We start from the raw sequence: 24,418 nt of genomic DNA on the forward strand, positions 1-24,418 counted from the left end.
CCCCCAAAACACTAAAATTTTAAGTTATGAGCTTATTTTTAAAGATATCGAGCTGATTTTTTAAATGGAAGCTTTTATTGCATAAATGAGTTGATTAGCCATCCCATATTTCATTTTTGCACCTTACCTCTAGGGGCATGTAAGCTCAAAACTTATAAATTTTGTATTTGGGGGGGTTGTTTTACTCCAAAAGCCCCTAGAAGTAAAGTGCAAAAATGAAATATGGGGTGGCTAATCAACTCATCTATGTAATAAAAGGTTCCATTTAAAAAATTAGCTCGATATCTTTAAAAATAAGCTCATAACTTAAAATTTTAGTGTTTCGGGGGGTCTTTTGCCCCACTAGCCCCTAGAGGGAAAGTCCCAAAATTCAATTTTCAAAGTTTTCCGTGTATATCAAGTCATATAAGACAGCCTACAAAAAGAATTAGGTTGATAACTTTAAAAACAAGCCCATACGACCCTCCCAAACTTTGGTACTGAATTTTTATTTCCTATAAGTGTACAAACTTCCCCCCCCCTTACTCGCAGGAAAATGCAAAAATTAATAAAAAAAAGTTGTTCGTTATTAGATCATTTTTTTCTTTTAACTGAATTTAACATGTTTGTGTTATTTATTGTTGTCGGTTTAGCTCAAAGTTAAGTACATGACCCCCCTTCCTTTGTTAGAGGATGAAGGGGTCGCTTGTTTGTTTATTACTTTAGGTTAGGTTAGTAATTAAAAATTATGTGGTGGGATAACTTCAGCTTTTTACTACCCTCTATTTTAGATGCTGGGACACCGCTGCAAATAGTTATATAAGAATAGAAATGATTGATTAAGACCATGTTAAATTTTGCATTGTTTCAGAAAAACTAGAAAAGATTAAAAACAAATAAAGCAATGACCGAACCAGGTAAGTAATTTACAACAACAAAAAACACTTTTGGGAAAAAGAAATTTTCTAAGCTGCTATATATGATATAGAAGCTGAAATTTTTGTAAAAATTCGGAACGCTATGGTACTTACATTCAGGCTGGCCACAAACATGCTAATTCCACTATTTTTGCATGCTATGCATACTATTCCAAAAAAATATGCTATTTCCACTATTGTCCAAAACTGCATACTATTTCCACTATTTTCCAAAAACTGCATACCTACTATTTGCCACAATTTATTTGTATGTCAGATAAATCTTCAATTTTTAGGTAATTAAAACGAACTGATTTTTTTAGATCATGAAAAGAAAGCGAAGTATCGGGTTTTATCGCATTTTCACAGTATCTTTTATCCTATTTGTAGCCCCTGCGGGGGGCTCTAACACTGCGGGGCAATCATTACCACTTACCTAACCTAAAATAACTTATCAAATGCTACTGTGAAAATACGGCAAACTCGCTACTTTGTTTTCAATTTTTTTAAGAAATGTTTCCAGAAGAAAGTAGTTCTTCAGTTCAGATTGTTGTACCTTTTTTGAAAGTTATTGGTATTTCCATATTCAATGTAAAGATAATTAAATTTTAAATTTTAATAGCATTGAGGAGTACTTTTATTATTAAATGATCCTATAGGTAACTGAGGTTTATGATCTCTTAACTTATATAAATCCTCTGTTTTTAGGTCCTTTTTCACATAACAATTTTAACAGCTGTAATTTTGAAGCTAGAAGACCAATTTTTTCAGAAAATGTTTTTGTGTTTGTAAATTTTATGTTAGGAATCTCAAAACATGAATTTCAGCAGCGGAAGCTGTACTTAGCAGCTGCCAGCTGGGGCTCGGCAGGAAAACGAAGGTGGATGACATGTTGGAAAAGCTTTAGTTTAAAATTTAAAGTCAAAATTTCCGTCAAAGGATCCTTTTAAACATTTCTGGAAACCTGGAGGATCAGGACGTGCAGGATCAAACCTAGAACCTTAAATTGTTGCCTATTTACATATATATGATATTTTAGTATTTTGGTAACATAAAATGCTTTCTTAAACTCAAATATTTTTACTCTTTACCTAAATGATCCTGCCAGGTTTGCTGGCATCCTGTGCCCGCTAGGAATGAGATATTCATAAAATTCTTACTCTCACTTAAGTGTCATACCCAAACCCATTATTTAAGTCACTCGGTGCCTATTAGATCAAGGGGGGGGGGGGGTAGATATACCACACTTTTCTGGGATCTTGCTGAGTCAAGTATCAACTGTTGGGAATATCAAAGGATGACTCCATGCAAAATTTGAGCCGGATCCGGCCAAAACCGGCCGTGAATTTTATGAAAAACCGTTTTTTTCCGGTTTTTAAGGGGTATCTGTAAATCGATTCAGCTGGAGCAAAACCGGTTGGAGGTACAAAAAATTTTACGTCACATGAAATTTATCCAATGCAATTGCCTACAAAAATGTACTTCATCATCAACTTGATTGGACAACTCTTTCCCCTCCTAAATGTCCATTAAAACCTCGGAAACGGCAAAAATCGCCAAAAATCACGCCTTCGGTGGCGAATAACGGCTAAACGGTCAGCCGGAGGCGAATGAAACATAAATAAAGAAATGTCCGCCTCAAAAAGTTGTTCAACATCAAAGAGATGCTTGAAGTCTCTAAAACGACTCCTTCCCCTCCTTCAAGGGGAAAAACTGAAAAAACGTGATTTTCAAAAGTATGCCCACTTCGTGGGTGTGGGGGGAACTGAACCCGTCACCCCAGGGTCACCAAATATAAAGTCTAGGCGGCCAACAATGCTAAATTTTCACAAAGTGAAAGTCTTGTGTCAATATCTCGTATGAGAAAAAAGTTATTAATTAATTAAAATTTCAAATTGTGATTTTTTGATGGATTTCTTTGATGAAATGACAGGCTGGTCAATTTTTAGGCCATTTTTTGCGGTTTTTGGGCTGTCACGTCCAAACGGTTTGATAAAATCTCACGGGACCTTTTGCCCAACCTAAGTCTGGTTATTTGTGAGGTCTAGGAAAAAAAATCAGACTTATGCAAAAGATTATTATATAAAATCTTTACACAGAAAAATGGCACGAGGTGAGGGTTTCAGGGGGCAAAATGAGCCAACCAGCGATTTTTGACGGCGCACAGCGACGATGTGCTTCATCCAATCCGGGATTTTTTTTTCTTAGACCTCACAAATAACCAGACTTAGGTCGGGCAAAAAGTCCCGTGAGATTATCTCAAACCGTTTGGGCGTGACGGCCCAAAAACCGCAAAAAATGGCCTAAAAATTGACCAGCCTGTCATTTCATCAAAGAAATCCATCAAAAAATCACAATTTGAAATTTTAATTAATTAATAACTTTTTTCTCATAAGAGATATTGACACAAGACTTCCACTTGGTGAAAATTTAGCATTGTGGGCCGCCTAGACTTTATATTTGGTGACCCTGAGGTGACGGGTTCAGTTCCCCCCACACCCACGAAGTGGGCATACTTTTGAAAATCACGTTTTTTCAGTTTTTCCCCTTGAAGGAGGGGAAGGAGTCGTTTTAGAGACTTCAAGCATCTCTTTGATGTTGAACAACTTTTTGAGGCGGACATTTCTTTATTTATGTTTCATTTGCCTCCGGCTGACCGTTTAGCCGTTTTTCGCCGCCGAAGGCGTGATTTTTGGCGATTTTTGCCGTTTCCGAGGTTTTAATGGACATTTAGGAGGGAAAATAGTTGTCCAATCAAGTTGATGATGAAGTACATTTTTGTAGACAATTGCATTGGATAAATTTCATGTGAAGTAAAATTTTTGGTACCTCCAACCGGTTTTGCTTTAGCTGAATCGATTTACAGATAACCCTTAAAAACCGGAAAAAACCGGTTTTTCATAAAATTCACGGCCGGTTTTGGCCGGATCCGGCTCAAATTTTGCATGGAGTCATCCTTTGATATTCCCAACAGTTGATACTTGACTCAGCAAGATCCCAGAAAAGTGTGGTATATCTAGGGGGGGGGGTTCTCAGGAACCAAAAATTATGAACCTTGCAGATTTTTTGGACTTAAGCTTTTATGGGTAAATTAACATTTAGTTAGATGTCACCCCAATTCCACTCCCCCTAGCCCCGCGGGGGTTAAAAAAAGCCTTTAAATGAACCTAACCTTAACTATCTCATAAACCATTTGATCATGAGAGCAGATTTTTTTGGACTTAAGCTATGAGAGGTATAGTTTAAGCAAGAAGCAACTCAAGCAACCTCAGTTTTCTCTAAAACCACTTAATAAACCGTGCAGATATTTTGGACTTAAGCTTTTATTAGTGCAGACCAACTTTTAGTTTAAAAGTCATTCTCCCCCCTAGCCCTCCGGGGCTCGATAAAACCCTAAAATGAACCTGACCTTAATTATCCCTAAACCATTTAATCATAAAAGCATATTTTTTTCAATTTAAGTTATCAGAGGCATGAGTTATAATTTTAGCAAGAAGCAACACCTTAGCCCCAATCCCCCTAGCTCTCTGGGACTTAATGAAACCCTAAAAATTGACCAAACCTTAGTTTTCTCTTGGATCACATTTGAACCGTGCAGGTATTTTTAACTGAAACAATGTGTATAAAATAACTTTTAAGTTTAGAAGTCATTACGCCCCCCCCACCCCTATGCCCCTAGCCTTTTAGGGCTTTATAAAACCCTAAAAATGACCTGAAATCCCTTAATTTACCAACTTTATCAACCAACTTTTAGTCTAGAAGTCAATTTGATGCCCCCTCCCCCCTAGCCCACCGTGGCTCAAAAAGACCTTAAGATTAACCTAACCCTAGTTAGGTATCTTTTTAACCACTTGATCATCAGAGCAGTTTTTTTTTTGGACTAAAGCTATAGTTTATGCAGAAATCAACACCTTAAGACCCCCCCTCTCCTTCCTGCATTTTAAGTCATTAAGTTGATTTAAAATGTCCATTATTGTGTTTAAAATGCATGCTATTTTGTATTATTTTGTTTTAACCCATTAGTGCCGAGCGCCACTTTTATGGACCGATCGAGCTGAAAATCTCAGGGAAGCTTTATAATGGTAAAAACGGAATTCCAATTTTTTTGTTTTGCTCTAGTGGCGTGCACAGGAAAGTTGCAATAAAACCCGGTTCGGCGCGAGTAAAAAAACCTTGCGGCATTAATAACCGTTTTTGGCGTTTTTTGGTGCTTTCCCCCGGCATTAAAGCCCGTTTGCGACCTAAATACCCGGTTATTTGGCCCAAAAAATTAAAAATGTAATTTTTGAACGCCCAAAGTGAGATGAACACTTTTTAAAACTACGATACGATCCGTAATTGAAAACTACATAACCTCATGTAATTGATAGAGCTACAACTAACATACAAAACAATTTATATCACATTTAAGATTTTGGCTATAGGTACCACCCCTTTTTGGTTAATAAACCCGGTTTTTGTTGTTGTTGTAAAAAAGATCTATTAGTAAAACCGGGTAATGAAAATTTCAGACTTTCCCCCCATATGCCGAGCCGGGTCTATATAGAACGTAAAAAAACGATAAAAAAATCATATAAAAAATAATAATTTGAATAAAACGAATTCACAAATGAATGTAAATGCCAATAAACTTTAAATTTCACGAAAAAAATCACTAACTTTACTTCATAAACAAAAAAGTTAGGAGGGGTATTATAAAATCACCTTGTTTTTCTTGGTTTTCAAATTTTGTTGAGCTATACCGGCAAACGGAAGTAAGCAAATCTGCCTGCTCCAGGGGGAAATGAAAACCAGGTGTTTTATATTTAGAAGGAATCCAGTCAAATCACCCCACGAAGACTGAGAGAAGGCTTCCATAACAAGGCCAAAGTTTAGTAATTTAAAATATGTTAAAGTAAATTCACGCAACCTATTTCTTCACCATAGAGCAAAAAATATGTATCGGAAATAATGCTAATTACTACAAAACTTAAATTTATATTAAATTGTAAATTGTTTAATGCAAAAGCCATTTTTATTTTCAAATTCATTTTTAGCAAAGAATGTTTAATTTTGTAAAAAATAATATGAAATATTATCCAATCTATGTATGTGATTAATCTATGACGCGCAAGCGTTCAAATCTCTATATTCGTTGTATCAGTCTAACGTCAGCCATCTTAATATAAGCAAGGAAAAATAGTCTATCTAAAAGTTTAAAGAAAATTGTTATTTTTTGGTACAAAATACACATTTAAATCAATTCAAAGCATTTATAAAATTAATTTGAGCTTTTTACTTCCAAGTTTATTAGTTTTTAACAACTTATTTTGTTTCTTTTAAGCAAAAATTGGTTAAATTTACTACCGTTAAAATTGTATTATATATATATGTAAAAAGTGATAAAGAAACCTATATCTACATCAAATAATATGGGCTAATCCATTTCAGAAAGTGCTAACGAGTGAAAAAGTTCTCAAAATGTAATAATAAATTGTCTCTGCTGAGATACAAGGTAAAACAAATATTAAAAATAGTCAATTCATTCACCCAGCGAAGCCGTATATGCAAAGATTTCATTTAAACCAAAGTTGAAGATATAAATCTATTGAATTCACTGCCCCTATCTAATTGTAAAGAACCAATAAATGAGTACCATAACGGCCTCCAAGTTAACTTTAAAAGCATTGTAGTCCATTAAAAGTTTGGGCTTAATTTGATATTATTAAGGCCTGGAATTAGCTGAGCCTGTTGAGAGTGGATCTGCCCTCTTTTTATCTCTAGTGGAGAAGCTTGTTGGTGCCCCTCGTGACGGATCAGAGGGAAAGCTTGAGCACAAAGAACCATAGGTAAAATGTTGTTGATTGAATAACTACCTAATGAAATTTGGAATCAAAGTTATAGTGTAGATTGCTGCCTATCCAAATATCACCTAATTATGGTTTTTCGTTACAGGATTCACCAAGTGGAACAAAGAAATTGGAACCAATAGCGAAAAAGGAGATCCTTCGCTAAAATTAAGGTACAGAATACTCACCTTTATATTAATTCCTTCAAATTAATTAGAAAGCCTCAAAGTCAAAGCTTAAAAACACAGAGTTACCCTTGATTATTCTATAAATGGTGCTCCTTCTAACATAAAGTATATGATTGATGTTTTTAGACTGAAATTCTGCCACTGTAACACCGATTCATATGGAGTTATCCTCAAATCTGGCTTGTGGTCTGAAGTATTAAGTCCTTGACTGCCGTGGAATTGTTCTGTATTGATTGCTGCTGTGGATATTTGCTGGTGGTTATGTTGATGAGATGATCTGATAAGCCTGTAGTTCTGGAAATTATTAAGTGGAAAGAGCTGGATTCGAGAAGTAAGTTTTACATTCTTTGACTAATGAACCATTGGATTGTTTTATTGAAATGCACTATTCTGAAAAGCCCGAAATCAAAATAAAAGACTTTTAAAAGAAACTAAGAAAGCAATGCAATTTTTAGTATTTTAACTCTGTATTATACTTTATTGTTCTATTTGTAGTTCATTTATAACAACCTAATTCTGTGATTTTATTTTAGGTTGTTTAAAACCGCTGTATTCTACCTGAATAAACGAGTATTGAAAGCTTCATTGATTGTTTTAATGGCAGTTGTTCATTCTGGGACACCTGCCGCACTGCTACATCTCTAACTAGTGGGTTGTAGTACAGTTTTAAACAAGAGTTCGCTACCCAGAGCAACCTATGAGCTACACGAGCCCCAGAGAAGCCTCCTCATCGCCGCCGGAATTCCATGGTTACCGCAGTTCGAGTATAGCACGAGCTGAGGGAGTGTACGAGGAGACAGACTCCAGAGTAAACGATTTGATCAACGGGATCAGGGACAGAAGATCATATACTGACCAACGCCACCAGAACGATGTTGATAGAGACACGAATTGGAGTTATGGAGACCTGAGTGTGGCTGGTATTCAACAGCTGCGAACTTCCACAGAGCAATCAGTGTTTAGAAACGACAGTTTGGCAACGGTGTTTAGTCAGCACCACAACCTTCAAAGAACAAGCGAATGTCAGTGCCCGCCAGGACAAGCCTGTGACTGCGAGGTGTTTGCGACTGGTGACGAGGAACGGCCGGAGTCACGTATAAGTCAAGCAACTGTTGTAGCGGCGTGTGACCCAACACAGCCGTTGGTGCCACCAAGGACGCCAACCCCGCCGCCAAGAGTGCCGACACCGCCGGTTAGAGTGCCGACATCGCCAGCTAGAGAGCCACCACCGCCGGTACAGCTGCAGGCAGGCCTGCAACCTTTGCCGCCGCCGGAGCAGCAACAGCCGCCGCCGAAAGCCAGTGATAAACGCCGCAGTAAAATGGCAAAGGCTCAAATAAAGAAACATATTGATGTTATTGAAAGAGTGACTTTCACCTGGGACAATAATCTGGTGTTTATAAACCCAGCTCATGTCCCAACAGCCCAGGCTGAAACAATAAACAGTGAAGTTCATACATTAGTGAATGAGTTATCAAATGCTGTAGTGTTCTTCAAAAGCAACCCTTGTGATGAGTTCACCGAGGATGACAGTATCAACTCAAGCGAATGTCTGGCACACTTAAACGGCCTCAGGAAGCAACTGTGGGAAGCCCAGGAGTTAAGGAGGAAGGAGGATGCAAGGATACAGCCGCCCCAGCCGCCGCCGCCATCTGAGAGTGCCGCCGCGGGAAATCAGGCGTCCTCTGTACACCGGCAACGCTTAGATTATGGTTTGAAGAATTTGAGTGACAACACTATGTATGTGACCAGCGCATACAAACAGCTGATGAAGTTAAAGACGAGGGCCACCAATGAGATCAAAGGAGGGGAAACCTTGTTCAAGCAGGCTTCGGAGCAACACAGAGACTTCCAAAAGAAGATAAGTGACCTGTTGAAGTGTGCAACGAGTTGCGGAGATTGCAGTGCCGTAGAGATGTTGGACGAAGCTGAGCAGAGCTGCATAAATGCCCAACGAATGGCCAGAGCCCACCTTGATGTGCTGTATGACGAAGCTGGACTTGCGCCTGGAACTAACGATGCTGGTGTCAACAAGGTCAAGCTCAAACCTCCCACTTTTAGTGGCGAGTCGGGTCACGGCAACCTCGACTTTTATAGCTTCCAAACACAGATGGAGCTATTCTTTGAAACAATGGGTGGATTCAACGAGCACGAGAAATACCTAAAGCTTAAATTTGAATGCGTGGTTGGTATCGCAAAGGACTGTATCCTCAACCTAGAGACGTACAAGGAAGCCATGGATCACCTGAAGGTAGTGTACGGCAAGCCTGAACTGTTATTTTCCGCGAAATCAAGCGAAATCAAAGCCTGTGGATCCTGCCCGGATAACTTGTTTGAAAAACGCAGCTGGCTGATAAAAGTTGAGCAGAAGCTTGTAGCACTCACCAAGCTAGCTACACAACATAAGATCCTGGATATGTATGAGTCGTCACCGGTATTGGCTGTCCTGTCAGGTGCGTTGTTGAAAGATGACCTCATTGAATTTCACAAGATTCTGTTGGCTGAGAAAAGAACTGACCCTGGTACCAGACAGACCAAGTCTATGATGATCAAGACCTTGACACAATTTCTGCAGACCATGTTGTGGGAGGTCACGGCTAAAATAGATATCATGGTGACGTCTGGCACACGTTACTATGACAGCAGCAAGTCAAGGAAACAAGTCACATCCAAGTACAGTGTGATGCCAGCAGATTGTGAGTTGAGCAGTGATGGAGAAGGAGTTGTTAATACGGCCGCCCAAGCTATTGAAAGTTCCGCCGGTTCCGCAAAAAGCTACGTTACCGCTGAAGCAAGTTCAGCTGGTGCCGATCCGGCTGCGGCCAACAACGGGTCCGTGTCCCACGCCAACAACAAGGAAAAGAAGAAGGCTAAAGATAAAGACAAGAAGACAAGTGGAGATGCTGCTGCCGCCATTATGATGAACAAAAGCAGACAGGCGAAACAAGTTAAGTGTAGATTGTGCCCAGGTTCACATACATCCCTGGCGTATTGTGAAGTGTTCCAAGAAACTCGTGTCAAGAGAAGGTTCGGTAGGACGGTGAAAGCAGAGGCATGCTACAGATGTCTGAGATTAGATGCCAAGTTTGACATGAAGAATAGGGAGGCCTGGTTCAAAGAACACGAACCGTACTGTGACAGCAAGTGGATCTGCAATGAAGGAACCTGTAAGGACAAGCCAGATGTGTGGAAGAACCATATCGCCATCTGCACCTATCACCTGGAAGCCAACATGGAGAAGGAGGCAGAATTTAAACGTTCCCTGGACGAGAAGCTGCTACCAACCGATGTCAGGTTTTTCTTTGCCAGTTATCATGCTTTGCCCGACAAAGGTGACAGAGATGTATACGCGAGTTTCGCCGCCAGCGGCGGCCGAGGTAAAGTTGACGACGTCATAGTGGAGCCAAGTATACAGAACCAGCCCATATACATGTTGCAATATGTAAAAGGAACCAACGGTGAGAAGCTGCTCCTGTTTTACGACAACGGTTGCTATGGAGCCTGCCTGAGCACACGGGCATGTGCGTCGTTGGATACAGAGACGCAGCGGCCTGGCCCCACCGCCCTTGAGGTAGCTGGCGGCCAGAGGGTTGAGATCCCCTATGGCATTGAGCGTTTCTGGCTGCCGATGGTAAGTGAAGATGGTAAAAGACGGGTTGCGACCATTGAAGGCCTGCAAATGGACAAAGTTAGCACACGTTTCCCAGAGTGGCCGCTGAAACAGGTATGGGAAGAACTTAATGCCGTCTTTACTAAGAGCCATCCTGCCGCAAAGATGCCGACAACTGAACCTGAAATTGGAGGACAGCCGGTTGATATCATGATTGGCATTCAATACAACTTATATTACCCACAGGTGGTACTTACCTTGCCAGGTGGACTCTGCATTATGAAATCCAGGTTGGCTGGATATGGAGGCCACAACGGGATATTAGCTGGACCACATGAAGTTTGGAAAGATGTTATGAGCCGCGCTCATCTGATGGGACCTGCTGCATTTTTAACTGCAGAGTTTAAAGCATATAGATATCAGAGAGACTGTTTGTTTTCCAACAATGGGATGATTCATGAAAGTGCCACAACCATTGATCACCATCATGAGGTATGTTCGCATTATGCTGGAGCCGAGAACCCCTTAATGGATGAGGATGATGTGTTTGTCCACCACGTTTTTGCCGCCGGACCAAGTAAGATGCTCAAGGAATACCAGATGATAGACCAGATAGGTGCAGATATGTCATACCGTTGTGTCAAGTGCCGCGTCTGTTCCGAGTGCAAGAAAGGTGAGCGAGTGGAGAAAGAATCATTGTTGGAAGAACGTGAACAACATGATATAGAGCAAAGTGTCAGCTATGATGCCGAGCAGAGGAGGTTATTTGCTTACCTGCCATTTACTGAGAATCCTGAATCAGCTTTGGCAGATAATACCTACGTTGCCGAAAAGATATTGGGCACTCAGGTCAAGTTAGCCAACAAGAGTGAAGTTGCCAGAGAGGAGATCCTGCGGAGTTTTAACAAGTTGGCGGATAATGGGTTTGTAGCACCATTAGCGGCGCTGCCGCCAGAGGAACAGGTGGAGGCCAGAAAAGCTGGATATGTGATTCCGTGGCGCATTGTCCATAACAGCCACAGTATATCTACCCCGGTTCGGCTTGTGTTTGACGGCAGTTCCAAGACCAAGACAGGCAAGAGCCTAAATGACATATTATGTAAAGGAAGTAACCAGCTGGCTAATTTGTTGCACTTGTTGATTGGATTCAGATGCGGAGGGGCTGCCCTTAGCGCCGACATCCGGATGGCATACAATTCCGTGTTCTTGCAGCCGCAGCATTATAGATATCACAAGTTCCTGTGGATTGATGGATTGTCCCTGCTTGGAGCAGTCATTGTTTACGTGGTCAGAACAATTATTTATGGGATCAAGAGTTCAGGAAACCAAACCATCCACGGTTTTAAGATGGTTGCGGACATAGCTGAAGCCAAACAACCAGAGCTTCGGATTGGAGCAGCTGTGATCCGAAAGAAAGCCTACATGGATGATATTGTTTCTGCCCACCGTGATGAGAAGACACGCGACTTAGCAGGAGAGCAGCTGGTAAAGGTATTAGAAATGGGCCAGCAGTCGGTCAAAGCGGTCACGAGGAGTGGTCACGACCCGGATGAACAAGTGTCTGTAGATGGAGAAAGTGTTGGGCTCGTTGGGTATTGTTGGCGGCCGAAGGAAGACACAATATCCCTCGAGGTGAAACCTTTGTTCCTGGGCAAAAAGAAGCGAGGTAAAGTGCCAGAAGAAGTGACCGGTGACCTGAAGGAAGCGCTGCGGGTCATGTTCACAAAAAGGATTCTGTTGGGCAAAACCATGGAGTGCTGGGACCCTCTCGGGTTAGTGTCACCGAGGTCCAATAAGCTAAAAATTGACATGTGTTCCATCTGTTCACTGGGGACAGAGTGGGACGAGATCCTGCCGGACAACTACCTAGACACTTGGGTGGAAAATTTGATGATGGTCCAGCAACTAAGAAACATACGATTCACACGTAGTGTGTTCTGTAACCCTGTGGATGTAGAGCATGGGGTTGAATTGATTGTGTCTACAGATGCAAGTCAGGTGCTAGCTGGTAGCGTCGTCCACGCAAGAATGAAGTTGTTGTCAGGCGGGTTTGTAACCAGAATGGTGGCGTCCAAGTCAAAGCTGACCACCAAACTAACCATCCCCAAAGCTGAGATGACAGCATGTGCCATGGGATGTGTATTGGCTCACCTAGTTAAACTTAATTTTGAGAATTATGTCAAGAAGATCACCTATGTTACAGATTCAATGGTTGCGCTATACTGGATCCACTGTGATACACGACCACTGCAGACTGGCATCCGCAACCTGGCGATTGAGGTAAGGCGATTCTGTGACGTGACGAGTTGGCGCCACGTTGAGTCAGCACAGAACATAGCTGATATATTGACTAGACCTGATGGATCCCCAGAGATTGGGCCTGGATCGGAGTGGCAGGATGGAAAGGCTTGGATGAGCAGGCCAAAGTCAGAGTGGCCAACGAGAAGTATTGATGAGATTACCCTTGACCAGGACACGAAAGTTGCGGCGCTGAAGGAGATGAGGAACAAAGAAAGCCGTGGGCTGGTGCTGGCTAATTTTTCGGCGAGGATGGTTGAGAGGTACGAGTTTTCACATTACTTGGTTAACCCGAGTAAGGTCCCGTGGGATAGGTATGTCCGGCTGATTGCTGTATGTTTGAAGATTGTTGATATTTGGCGGCGGAGGAGCAGCAACAAGTTTAGTGTTGTGTCTGGCACTGTGTTGGTGGATGTTGATGAGCATGTTTTGAAGAGAGCGGAAAAGTATGTTTTTAGCAAGACTACGGCAGAGGTAACTAAATTCAACAGTCGAGACAAGTTAAAAAGCATTGGCACAGTCAAGGATGGCATTATGTACCACCATGGGAGGATCTTACCGGGAGGCAACGATGCATTGGCGGAAAATATGCTGGATCTAGAGAAGTTGGCCTTTGCCAAGCCTGTGCTGGACAGGTACAGTCCGGTGGCGTACAGTATCATGCGTCACTGCCATGAGAATGTGACGCACCATGGAGGATCCATTGCAACATTGAGAAGGAGCAGAGAACACGCCTTTATCTTAGAGGGCAACTCTTTGGCGATTGAGGTAAAAAAGAACTGTTTCTTTTGTCGGCGATACAAGGCCAAGGAGATAGAGAGAGAGTTTGGTGCTGTAGACCCGTGCCGGTTGAAGATAGCGCCGGCATACACAACTTGTATGATTGACTTGTTTGGGCCTGTAGAAGGAAGATGCAGTTATGGCACACATAGATTTCCGATGAAATTGTGGGCGGCGGTGTACAAGTGTCCGGCGACGCTGGCTGTGGCGGCGTATAGTATGACTGGGTATGACACAGAAAGTTTTTTGTTAACCCTTACCCGCCACATTAATCGGTATGGCATCCCATGTCTAGTCAAGATAGATAATGGCACCCAGCTAGTGAGAGCTTTCGAGACAGCTGACATATGTGTAGCCAGTGTGCAGAACCTGTTGAACCAGGAGAAGGGCGCCAAATTAACGGTTGAGCTTGCTCCCGTTAAGAGTTCGAATTACCAAGGAGTGGTAGAGAGGTCGATACGGTCCATCAAGGAGATTCTCAATGTGGCGTTCAAGGGGCTGAAGTTCACGCCGTTGGAGTTTGAGACAGCGTTGTCGTTCTGTTGTAACGATTTGAACTCGATGCCTTTGTGTTTAGGATCGAGGTATCAGAACATTGATCAACTGGATTTGATAACTCCATCCAGGTTATTGTTGGGCAGGAATAATAACAGAGCACCTGGGGGCCAGTTAACGGTGGAAAGGCCTGGCAAGATGTTGGAAGCCATGGAGGATGTGGAAAGATCCTGGTGGGAAGCGTGGAAAGAGTTGAAAGTTGGTGAGTATGTACCAAAGCCCAAGAAGTGGAGTAAAAATGTTGGAGAGGTTGGGGCAGGAGACATAGTCCTGTTCCGTAGAGATGGCAGTAGCCCCCTAGGTACGTGTATATGGAGGATTGGCAGAGCCAGAGAAGTGCACATATCTAGGGATGGGCACGTACGAGAGGTGACGATAGAGTATAGAAACCACGGGGAGAAGGATATGAGGACAACCAAGCGAGCGGTGAGAGGCCTGGCGGTGGTGCACCAGGAGCACGAGTTAGAGCTTGGAGGACAGCTGGCGGAGGCAGATGTTGAGGCAGTCCATCTCCAATGGGTCCGTAAGTACAGCACATAGTTCTATCCTTTCTCTCAATCTTTCAATTTATCATGTTTTCAAATTTTCAAACTCTCAATCTATCAATTTATCAGTCTATTAAATTGTAAAATCACGCGACAAGTGCTCCGTGACCAAAGTAAAACATAAGACAATTGCTCTGTGTTATTAATTAAACAATGCCAAATTTTATCAAAGTTTTAGTAAAGTACAAAGTTTTACCTGATTTTAAAATTATGTAATGTTCAATTAAAACTATAGCTCAAAGTAAAAGTTCAAATTTTATTTTCTGTCAAAGTTCAAAGTTCAAAGTTAAAACTATAGTTCAAAGTAAAAGTTCAAAAATTTTATTTTCTGTCAAAGTTAAAAGTTCAAAGTTAAAACTACAGTTCAAAGTAAAAGTTCAAAGATTTATTTCTGTCAAAGTTCAAAGTAAAAGTTCAAAGATTTATTTCTGTCAAAGTTCAAAGTAAAAGTTCAAATAATATTTGTCAAAGTTCAAAGTTCAAAGTTCAAACTGGTTCTGTGAGCTCCGTAAGGGCCGGAACTGAAGACACCTGGGATGATTTTCGTGGATTTTTTGCCTGGGGGAGTGTTTTATATTTAGAAGGAATCCAGTCAAATCACCCCACGAAGACTGAGAGAAGGCTTCCATAACAAGGCCAAAGTTTAGTAATTTAAAATATGTTAAAGTAAATTCACGCAACCTATTTCTTCACCATAGAGCAAAAAATATGTATCGGAAATAATGCTAATTACTACAAAACTTAAATTTATATTAAATTGTAAATTGTTTAATGCAAAAGCCATTTTTATTTTCAAATTCATTTTTAGCAAAGAATGTTTAATTTTGTAAAAAATAATATGAAATATTATCCAATCTATGTATGTGATTAATCTATGACGCGCAAGCGTTCAAATCTCTATATTCGTTGTATCAGTCTAACGTCAGCCATCTTAATATAAGCAAGGAAAAATAGTCTATCTAAAAGTTTAAAGAAAATTGTTATTTTTTGGTACAAAATACACATTTAAATCAATTCAAAGCATTTATAAAATTAATTTGAGCTTTTTACTTCCAAGTTTATTAGTTTTTAACAACTTATTTTGTTTCTTTTAAGCAAAAATTGGTTAAATTTACTACCGTTAAAATTGTATTATATATATATGTAAAAAGTGATAAAGAAACCTATATCTACATCAAATAATATGGGCTAATCCATTTCAGAAAGTGCTAACGAGTGAAAAAGTTCTCAAAATGTAATAATAAATTGTCTCTGCTGAGATACAAGGTAAAACAAATATTAAAAATAGTCAATTCATTCACCCAGCGAAGCCGTATATGCAAAGATTTCATTTAAACCAAATTTGAAGATATAAATCTATTGAATTCACTGCCCCTATCTAATTGTAAAGAACCAATAAATGAGTACCGTAACGGCCTCCAAGTTAACTTTAAAAGCATTGTAGTCCATTAAAAGTTTGGGCTTAATTTGATATTATTAAGGCCTGGAATTAGCTGAGCCTGTTGAGAGTGGATCTGCCCTCTTTTTATCTCTAGTGGAGAAGCTTGTTGGTGCCCCTCGTGACAGATCAGAGGGAAAGCTTGAGCACAAAGAACCATAGGTAAAATGTTGTTGATTGAATAACTACCTAATGAAATTTGGAATCAAAGTTATAGTGTAGATTGCTGCCTATCCAAATATCACCTAATTATGGTTTTTCGTTACAGGATTCACCAAGTGGAACAAAGAAATTGGAACCAATAGCGAAAAAGGAGATCCTTCGCTAAAATTAAGGTACAGAATACTCACCTTTATATTAATTCCTTCAAATTAATTAGAAAGCCTCAAAGTCAAAGCTTAAAAACACAGAGTTACCCTTGATTATTCTATAAATGGTGCTCCTTCTAACATAAAGTATATGATTGATGTTTTTAGACTGAAATTCTGCCACTGTAACACCGATTCATATGGAGTTATCCTCAAATCTGGCTTGTGGTCTGAAGTATTAAGTCCTTGACTGCCGTGGAATTGTTCTGTATTGATTGCTGCTGTGGATATTTGCTGGTGGTTATGTTGATGAGATGATCTGATAAGCCTGTAGTTCTGGAAATTATTAAGTGGAAAGAGCTGGATTCGAGAAGTAAGTTTTACATTCTTTGACTAATGAACCATTGGATTGTTTTATTGAAATGCACTATTCTGAAAAGCCCGAAATCAAAATAAAAGACTTTTAAAAGAAACTAAGAAAGCAATGCAATTTTTAGTATTTTAACTCTGTATTATACTTTATTGTTCTATTTGTAGTTCATTTATAACAACCTAATTCTGTGATTTTATTTTAGGTTGTTTAAAACCGCTGTATTCTACCTGAATAAACGAGTATTGAAAGCTTCATTGATTGTTTTAATGGCAGTTGTTCATTCTGGGACACCTGCCGCACTGCTACATCTCTAACTAGTGGGTTGTAGTACACCAGGGTAGTAGAGGGGGGATTCATACTGAGAATGATGCAATCCTAAAACTGAGAACCGTTTTTTTCGGCATTTTCTGGAACCGGGCGTTAAAAGCCGGTTCGTCACTAATGGGTTAAATGCATGCTATTTCATACTATTTTATGGAATTTGTACATACTATTGCATACTATTCACTTTTTTTCTGCATACCTACTATTTTATGCTATTCTGAAAAAAAAGTCTGTGGCCACCCTGTACATTATCCCTTAATTTCATTAAATTCCAATTTGGGTGATTCAAACTTTTCCACTTATAATTTTGATTTACAAAATGGGTTATTTTGTAAATCTTAACTGGGGAGGTACAAAGTATATCAATTCATCGTCAAATATCTTTTCCTTTAAGATCCATTAAAATTGTGGAAATGCGATTTTTATGTGAAACTGAGTTTTATTAAAAAATGGTCTAATTACCTACCTACTTGGTATAAGATTAAACCTTTAAACGTTATGAATTTCATTTCAATTTATTAGGCTAAACATTAAACAAATGGTCCCTAAAATCTCTGTCAACATTAACCTGACATTTATACAGATCTTCAGGAAACACATATAAACAAATACTTATCGAATGCTTTTTTTTTGTTTAGGTAAGGCAACCCCAGCGGTGCCGATAGCCCCCGGCAACTTTGACCGAGCGTGGAATGACCCCCCTCAATTTAGCTACAATGATTCAACGGGAAATCAGATCAAATCTAGTGGACCAAGACTTAACAGGGACATATACTCACAAAAAATGGTTTATGATAATGTTTAGAAGTACCCACTTTGATGGTTTTCCTGTAAGTGCCTAACCGAGCAAACAAATAAGTTGGAAATAAGGGGGTTAATTCAGGTTAAGTTAGGTTATATTGGGCTCAGGCCTTAACCCTTCTCCTTGTTTTCAATTTATTTTTTAAATATAGGTGTTTTTTTTGGATGGGGGGGGGGGGGGAAATCAAATTATTCAGAAAAATATTTTGTTCACATGCCTATTGAAACCTGTTCAACAATTTTTTCCTATATGTGAAAGTAACAAACTCTTGTCATGTCATCTATTTATTTTTGTGTTATGTTATATAGAAGAGTTGCTTACCCACCCCAAGGTGGTATCCCCCCACCTACTACTGCAAATGGAGGTCAACCTCCATTGACCTCTGGAAATAGCCTTCCAGATGCCGGCGCAAAAGCTTTGCCAGGTATAATCAATATCTAGAGTTCTGAACCCGTTTTCCAATTTTTGACTAAATTCAGAATACCTGAGTAAAATACATTTAGTTCGATTTAACAGAATCACAATTTTTTGAAGGGTGATTTATTTAAGGGAAGGAGATGATTTAGTACTGTAAATTCAATTGTATTTGTACCTAAAGTGTCATAAACGCGATTTCTTATTTGTTGATTGAAAACTTTAAAGACTTGTATTAAATCTTGATTGGGTTGTAAAGTAGGGGGGAGTGACACTTTTTAAAACCAAAACTAAAGGCCAAAGGAACCCAACTAAAAAAAGAGTTACAGCTCTGAGATTTGACAGTTGCTTTAAAAGAGGTACAATATGGAAATGTGAAGAAACGGAGGCGGAACTGCCGCTCCAGCCGAAACCCGCCGTTTCCCAGCCGATTTTTTTCCCATTTTCTGGCAAATTAGACAATTTTTAATTATCTGAGGTAAACTTTTTTTTCTTAAAAAATCTGAAGTGTCAAATATTACAAGGGTCAAGTGAAAGTATAAGGGAAATTTTAATTGAAAAAAAGTTTATCTCAGATGACTGGAAAAAAATTTCGGCGGGAAACGGCGGTTCTGCTGCCGTTTCTTCACAGTTCCATGTTGTACCTCTTTAATGCAACTGCCATGCCAAATCTCAGAGCTGTAACTCTTCATTTAGTTGAGTTCCTTTGACTTAGTTTTAGTTTTAAAAAGTGTCACTTCCGCCTACTCCCTTTACAAACCTTCAAGTATCCAAACTTTCAACTATTAATTTTATTGTATAGAGAGTAAATTTTGTTTTATCATTTGAGATCCATAAATATTAAATTATATAGAAGTTTCTCTGATAGCCATACCTGTTGACTGTCAAATTCAATTATAAGTGTAAGGGGGGGGGGGGGGGGGTTTAATGCAACCATCTCGTAATCAGTGAGCAAATGGCACTTATAATTCGAATTTCCATCTGAAATTTTGCATTAGTAATCCTTGGTAGGTCTATTTTCCCTAAATCGAACAAAAAGTGGGAAAAGTGACGGCTAACGGCTGCCGGCTCAGCCGTTTTGCCATTTTTTGGATATCTATAGTACAAATTATTCACGAAACCTATCTCCAGCTTATTCTCGTTGCCACTCCAAAACGCTATCAAACGGTTCTAAACGGTAGCTGTTGGTAGTAGAAGTTTCAAAAATGATTATTGCTATTATTTAACATGAATTAAACCAAAAATATGTTTTAAAAAGTTGATTCCTACGTAATTGATGATGAATTTACCCTCAAAATAGGCAAAAAAAACGGCTAAACGGCTGAGCCGCCAGCCGTTACTTTTCCAACTTTTTGTTCGATTTAGGGAAAATAGACCTACCAAGGATTACTCATGCAAAAGTTTAGATCGAAATTCGAATTCTAAGTGCCATTTGCTCACTGATTACGAGATGGTTGCATTAACCCCCCCCCCCCCCCTAGAAAATAATAACAATTAAAATAAAGCAAAAAATCTATATACCAGACTCTCCAGATTTACCTTTTACTGTTTAAGGTACATGTATGCCCCCACCACCTCCCCCAACGATGTGTGGGGGTCTACCACCCCCACCCCTTCCAACTTCTGCCGGGTCATGCCCTCCACCACTCCAAGCTTCTCCAGAAGATATGAATGAAACTGAACTAAGTCTAGATGAAATTATGACACAATTAAAGGTAAAAATAAGAAAAGTTCTTTATATTTTTTCTAAATGCTACAACTAACCTAAATGGATTTAAATACGAAAATAAAAACTGTATTCCTAACAACCTTAAAGTGATGAATGAACCTACGGGCTTGATTCATACTCTTACTATTTGTGCCTGATATACTAGCAGTAGGTACTATTGTTAACGTCTCTAGTATGACGTGGATGGGTCTAGATTCGAATTTGACACCTCCTACATCAAACAGACAAGTTTTCAATTACGCTGCTAATACTGTATCATGTATGTAGCTAAAAAATTTAATGTCTTATTAGTAACTAGGTAGTCGCTTCTCCCTTAGCTCCTATGGAAGAGCGGAAGGTCAGACAATTAGCTTGAAACCCCCAAAAAGAACGAACTGATTTCGACAAACAAAAAAAAAGATTATTTGGATCAATATTTTGACAGAAAAAATATTATTTTATATTATAGGATTGTGTCTAAATATGTAGACTTGTTTAAAAATAATCTCTATTGCTCTAGGACCTTATGGATGAACATTGTGGAGAGAAGGCTGCTGATCTGGGTAAAAGAATGGCGCTAATGCGGAAATCTTTGAGCACAGGACAACCTGTTCAAGACAAAATTATTTCCATACTGTCCAAGTTTGTTCTCACTATACAAAGGTAAATTTAAGAATATGCTTAAAACAAGGGCACTAGTTTTTTTTTTTGACAACTTTCCATTTTGAGAAGAGTTTACTTATACCTTTTTCAATTAACAGCCAGTAATTCCATGGAGTGTTTGGCGAAAGGAAATACTTGTGCTTTTTGCGCATTTCAGTGCGTTTTAAGGTTTGTTTATGCATGATTTAAGTCTTTCAGATTTTATGTTGGAGAATCTTTTGATCATGTTTGCATGTTTAGTTGTTTGGCCACTTTGCTTCTTATAGTCTATAATGATTTTAAAAAAGACCTCGGCCCTTCGTAATTCCGATCCCGTTTTTTATGTAGTATTAATTTATCCAGCTGATATCAAAAAATAACTTCACAACATTAAAGTTCTAGAAAAAATTGCAATGTGGTGCTTTCTCTAAGAATCTCCGTCAGTGGCGTGCACAGGGATCACCACAAAGGGGTGTAAAACCATTAGGGCGTGATAAAAGAGGAAGACAGGACTACATAATTTAATTTTAGAGGGGGGGTATTGAAACCCTCCCTAACCGCATGCCAATTATGAAGTATCAAAAAGTCCGCTAGATTATACGTTTTTTTATAGGAATAACTTGAGCAATGGTGAAGCAATGCTAACGAGTTTAGGCGCTGATTACCCGGCCGAGTGTGCACAATGGATTATATGTCTCAGACATCTCATTGCAGATATCAAAGCTAAACAACAGGTAAAAATTTATATTTGGCTACCTTAAAATAGAAATAGGGACATAAGGAGTCTTAGGAGCCAGAGAATAGGTTATTTGGCAAAAAAGTTCTCCTTTGGGATGTAGTTTCCTTATATTTTAGAAATATTGAATTTGGCCTTCAAGTTCGGTGTGGCATGCAAAAGAAAAATAAAAGATTAGTTTGAAGAGTCAGAGGTCAACTTATAAAACAAAATATGCTTCTTTTTGAATTTTATTTACATATTTGAAGGGATAAAAAATACCCCTTTTGGTGCAGTTAGACTGTCTTTCAGTTAGGCCAACGAATTGATATATATACAGGGCGTTTAAAAAAAAACTGCGTTTTCCAAATTTGGGAAACAACAATTAGGAGTACAAAAAAAATAATTACATGTCAATATGCATCGAAAATGTAACAGGTGTTTTTTAATATCTCTGAAAATAACGGCGCATTTTAAAGCATAAATATTTCAAAAGATACGTATGATGCTTTTTTCTGGTAGAATTTTGTGCCTTAAGGTTGGTTTTCAAAAAGGGGGGGGGGGCGAAAGTGACACTTTTTGAAACAAAAACTAAAAGTCAAAGGAACTCAATTAAAAAAAGAGTTACAGGTCTGACATTTTGCATGGCAGTTGCTTTATAGGGGTACAATATGGAACTGTGAAGAAACGGCGTCGCAACCGCCGTAAACCGCCGAGAAAAGGCAACAAAAAATTCGGCGGGAAACGGCGGTTATCGGTGGTTGCGCCGCCGTTTCTTCACAGTTCCATATTTTACCCCTATAAAGCAACTGCCATGCAAAATCTCAGACCTGTAACTCTTTTTAGTTGAGTTCCTTTGTTGACTTTTAGTTTTGGTTTCAAAAAGTGTCACTTTCGCCCCCCCCCCCCCCTTTATTCACTTGAAAACAACATCTTAATACGGCCAATACAATTTTCTACCAATTTCACTAAAAATTTCATTTAAAATTCCCTCACTAAAAACAAATATTCAGTTTTTCTTTTTGTATACTTGAGAAACATGACCTTAAAAATTGCTCATGTTCGTAAATCACCACCCCTCATTTATTCCTATAATCCTTTAATTTGATTGACAGGTTAAGATATAAACTCATAATTTATCCATAATTTGTAATTAAATGCTTTAATAAAAAAATTCAAACTTTAATAACTTTTTTGTCTTTAGAGATTTTTTGTCAAATAAAAAGGAGTTTTTTTCTTTTTACTATAACCTACGTTATTAAAGAAGATTCTTTTACTGCAAATGCATCACAATCAAGAAATGTGAAAAATGACAAATTGCAGTTTCTTAAAAATGCTTTTGTAAGGAGCTAAAAAGCATTTCACCTTTAAAACTCATTAAGGTACTTTTCTTATACCTTTTTCTAAATTAATATTGAAATTCTACGATTTTTCTATACATGATAGAAGAGTTATTTTAATTTTTCTTGCACAACATTTTTCACATAAAGTTTTTTTGAAAACTATGTACTTAACATAGAGGCCGTATTTTTAGAGATAATGAAAAACACCTGTTATAAATTTGATGTACTTTTTTACAGAGAATAAGAACTTATAATCGTTTTTTCTGTATTCCTTCTGGTTGTGTCAGAAAAACGGAAAACGCAGTTTTTTCTGAAACACCGTGTAGACTATAGAAAATATATAAAAAAATATGTTCTCTAGATCATTAAAAACAAACAGACGGAACAAGTAAGTTACAGAGTAGAAGTTCATTGAACACGGGAAAAAATCTGTTGTGTATCCTGAATATCAGCCAGGAAAATTACGTTTGTACATAACTGTAGTTGACAGGCGGACATTTTAAAACCAGATTCTATACCAGATTTGTGTTCAATAGTCTTAGGCAAGTCTTTAAATTTCTTTCATGATTGTTTTCAATTTAGGTTCCTGAAGAAACGACCAAATCAGCTCAGGCATTCCCCTACTTCGTCCCAGTCCCAGCTCAAGATAATTAGGAATAATAAAGGAGATACTTCCATGTATTTAACTAGGAAATTCTACCAATGGAACTACCCCCCTCAGAAATCTTAGTTATATATTATGGTGCATAATTTGAAAACTTTCATTTGATTAAAAATTGCTTAAGCAATTTTAGGACAGATTTTTATATAAAATGATGTCAAATTAGCATTATAACGTCTAAAGTATTTGTATTTTTCTAAAAAATGTGATCTAAATTTTATATTTAATAATAGATATAACCTATTGTTTTTTCACTGTGTTGGGAAGGTTTCGTTTTTATTTTTACTTCACGAATAAGTTAAATATTATAAATGTTTCTTATTCCGTATTTTAAGATACATGGTTAATATGGTGAAATTAGATAAACTAAGTTTTAGAAACAAATAAAGCATTTTATATATCATGTAATATTTTATTTTTTGGTTTTAAAAACATATATACAATATACCTACATATTTTAGTGTTGAATAAATATCAATTTTACTCATTAAGATCGGTAATTTATTTATTATATTTGATATTTTATAATCATAAACGAAGAATTTCCAAAATATTCAGATTGTCCGTCTGTTCTTCTATGTTGATTAATGAAGGATTAGGGCTACAATATTCTAGGCTGGATGATTTGATATTTATATTACTCTATTTAATATTTAGAAGCGAAGCTACACTTAAACTTACTTTGTTTGTCATTCCGTAACGCTATGGTGGATATAGGCAGCTATTTAAGATAGAAAGTTGAATTTTTCGTGTGGTTTCCCCACAATAATGAGCATCTTATAGTATTGGTCTGTCTTTCATCCTTAGAAACACATCAAATGTATCAAAGGAAAAAGCCAACTACTATATAACATCTGTCTTTTTCAGAAAAAATATAATTCAGAGCTGGATCTTTAAATCATTTTAGTGGTGAGCCGGATCGGGGTGAGCCAACTTTCCACCAATGAGAGCACAGCATTTTATGAAATGCCGCGCTGTGATTGGCTGAAA

General features: G+C 38.4%; 3 protein-coding genes across 4 annotated transcripts in view; all 3 read left to right on the top strand.

The window, feature by feature from the left end:
- The window catches only part of LOC145324492 (uncharacterized), a 72,635-nt gene extending 71,776 nt beyond the window's left edge, over window positions 1-859 (top strand). The window contains exon 4 of the mRNA XM_080167076.1: window positions 851-859. Coding sequence (XP_080023202.1) covers window positions 851-859 — 9 coding nt within the window. The remainder of the gene's footprint in view (window positions 1-850) is intronic.
- On the top strand, window positions 769-23,919 carry LOC145325238 (steroid receptor RNA activator 1-like). Of its 2 annotated transcripts, XM_080168165.1 has the most exons (7): window positions 770-896; window positions 17,782-17,906; window positions 18,252-18,369; window positions 19,914-20,074; window positions 20,588-20,730; window positions 21,323-21,443; window positions 23,350-23,919. In XM_080168165.1, exons 1-7 carry the CDS (start codon window positions 884-886, stop codon window positions 23,419-23,421), a joined length of 753 nt encoding a protein of 250 aa, XP_080024291.1. In that variant the 5' UTR covers window positions 770-883; the 3' UTR covers window positions 23,422-23,919. The 2 variants fall into 2 exon arrangements, with proteins under 2 accessions (XP_080024292.1, XP_080024291.1); XM_080168166.1 differs by lacking the exon at window positions 21,323-21,443 and having other exon boundaries at window positions 769-896.
- LOC145325233 (uncharacterized) lies at window positions 6,325-17,073 on the top strand. Its single transcript, XM_080168158.1, has 9 exons — window positions 6,325-6,390; window positions 6,606-6,724; window positions 6,831-6,897; window positions 7,039-7,243; window positions 7,446-15,966; window positions 16,182-16,300; window positions 16,407-16,473; window positions 16,615-16,819; window positions 17,022-17,073. Exon 5 carries the CDS (start codon window positions 7,610-7,612, stop codon window positions 14,693-14,695), a length of 7,086 nt encoding a protein of 2,361 aa, XP_080024284.1. The 5' UTR covers window positions 6,325-6,390; window positions 6,606-6,724; window positions 6,831-6,897; window positions 7,039-7,243; window positions 7,446-7,609; the 3' UTR covers window positions 14,696-15,966; window positions 16,182-16,300; window positions 16,407-16,473; window positions 16,615-16,819; window positions 17,022-17,073.
- Window positions 23,920-24,418: the final 499 nt, after the last annotated feature.

The sequence above is a fragment of the Acartia tonsa genome, chromosome 7 (genome assembly GCF_053477335.1).
Source record: "Acartia tonsa isolate MP-2025a chromosome 7, ASM5347733v1, whole genome shotgun sequence".
In the NCBI taxonomy this organism is placed as follows: Eukaryota; Metazoa; Arthropoda; class Copepoda; order Calanoida; family Acartiidae; genus Acartia; species Acartia tonsa.

Bases quoted from the DNA above. Each gene is read 5' to 3' on its own strand.
- LOC145325238 (XM_080168165.1), top strand. The intron at 17,907-18,251 runs AGGGACATATAC...GTTATGTTATAT, and splicing joins CTAGTGGACCAAGACTTAAC to AGAAGAGTTGCTTACCCACC. The intron at 20,075-20,587 runs GTAAAAATAAGA...CTATTGCTCTAG, and splicing joins AAATTATGACACAATTAAAG to GACCTTATGGATGAACATTG.
- LOC145325233 (XM_080168158.1), top strand. From the start codon at position 7,610: ATGAGCTACACGAGCCCCAGAGAAGCCTCCTCATCGCCGCCGGAATTC.